The sequence below is a fragment of the Anopheles cruzii genome, unplaced genomic scaffold, assembly GCF_943734635.1.
Source record: "Anopheles cruzii unplaced genomic scaffold, idAnoCruzAS_RS32_06 scaffold02238_ctg1, whole genome shotgun sequence".
Classification (NCBI taxonomy): domain Eukaryota; kingdom Metazoa; phylum Arthropoda; class Insecta; order Diptera; family Culicidae; genus Anopheles; species Anopheles cruzii.
The window spans coordinates 1193-2584 of record NW_026455823.1 but is presented as its reverse complement, the minus strand read 5'-3'; the positions used below and the strand labels follow the sequence as shown (position 1 = coordinate 2584).

The 1392-nt window shown below is 61.9% G+C and overlaps 1 protein-coding gene across 1 annotated transcript; it reads right to left on the bottom strand.

The window, feature by feature from the left end:
- Positions 1-390: 390 nt before the first annotated feature.
- On the bottom strand, positions 391-909 carry LOC128276722 (uncharacterized; the record flags this gene model as incomplete). The annotated part of the gene is made up of 1 exon (XM_053015181.1): positions 391-909. A coding segment is annotated over one exon (519 nt), but the record flags the coding sequence as incomplete, so codon positions are not given.
- Positions 910-1392: the final 483 nt, after the last annotated feature.

Here is a 1392-nt window from a genome sequence, read left to right as displayed (position 1 = left end):
AAACATGCTCGACGCCGTCAGCAGCATAGCATAGTCGAAGACAAACTCGCCGCTTATGATCGAACCAACGGTGGTCGCAAAGATAGACACAATGAACGCCGCCACGATCGCTTGCACCTGTACCGACGCTATGTTGCCAGGGACCATTCCGCCGCTCGGGTGGCTGGGATCACCACCACCTCCGACCGCATCTCTTCCTGCCGCGTCACCATCGCCATCGCCACCAGCATTGTCCAGCTGCGCCCGCTTCGCCACGGCCATCGCGCCATCACCCTCACCGACATCAAGACCAGCCAGGCTGCCGGTCTCGGCACTGCTGATACCGCCCCGGTGGTCCGTCTCCGACGATGCGATCGACGTCGTGATGATCGAGGTTGGTGAACCGCTCGCCGATAATGGATGATTCGGAGACTCATCCGTTCCATCACCGTTGTTGCCTTCGTCACTCCGAGACTGAGCTGCTACTACGTTCTGCCTCTGGTTGGTGCCTCCACAGACGGTCCATCCTAGGCGGGACTTGACCGCTACCGGCGTGTTTGCTGCGCCCTCTCGACATTTCAGTACCAGCCCTACTTGAAGGTGCCCAATTCCGATGAGGAGTCTTGGGCGGGCATTTGAGTACGTGTCCAGTGGCAGGCCCCGCAGGTGGGGGTAATGGGCTTGTAGGGCTTTGCCGTCGAGCGATTGCTCCGGCAGGTCCAGTTTCCGCACCGTCTTCACTCCGGCTAGAGTATACTGGTGCCCCTGTAGCTTGCCCGAAACCGTCAGTGTCACGCTGCGCGATGCCTTCTCCACGCGAGTAACCCCACCCGTCCATTGTAGGTGTAGGGGCTGGCTGGGCCCCTCGAGGCCGAGTTCATCAGCGAGCCCGTCCTCCACCAGCGTGAAGGACGACCCTTCGTCCACGAAGGCCACTGCCGTAACCGGTCCGCTCTTACCGTATAGTGTGACGGGATGGTACCGAAACCGGGGGCTGGCATTGCAATCCTCACAGGTTTGAACGCAGTGCGTTGCGTGCTCTCCTGCGGCTGACGACGGCTCGCTAGCGGTGGCCGCCGTAGGCGTTCCTTCGCGGTGCAGTAGGGCGTGGTGTTGTTCCGTACACCCCTGGCTGCCACATGGCCGAGCTGTGCATGGGCCCTTATGCCGACGCAGGCAAACGAAGCACAGGCGACTCGCCCTGGTGGCCTTCCAACGCTCCTCTATGCTCGTGTTGATGAAGCGGCCGCATCGATCTACCGCACGGCATTCCCCTGCGCAACCGGCACACGTATTTGCCGGCGGAGTGGGCGTGCGGTTTGGTGAGGCCGTTCTGGGAGCGGGGAGCGGTCCCTGGCGTGTGGCCTGACTCTCCGATCTCATCTCCGGCGGTGAGTCCTTGCATTGTGTCCA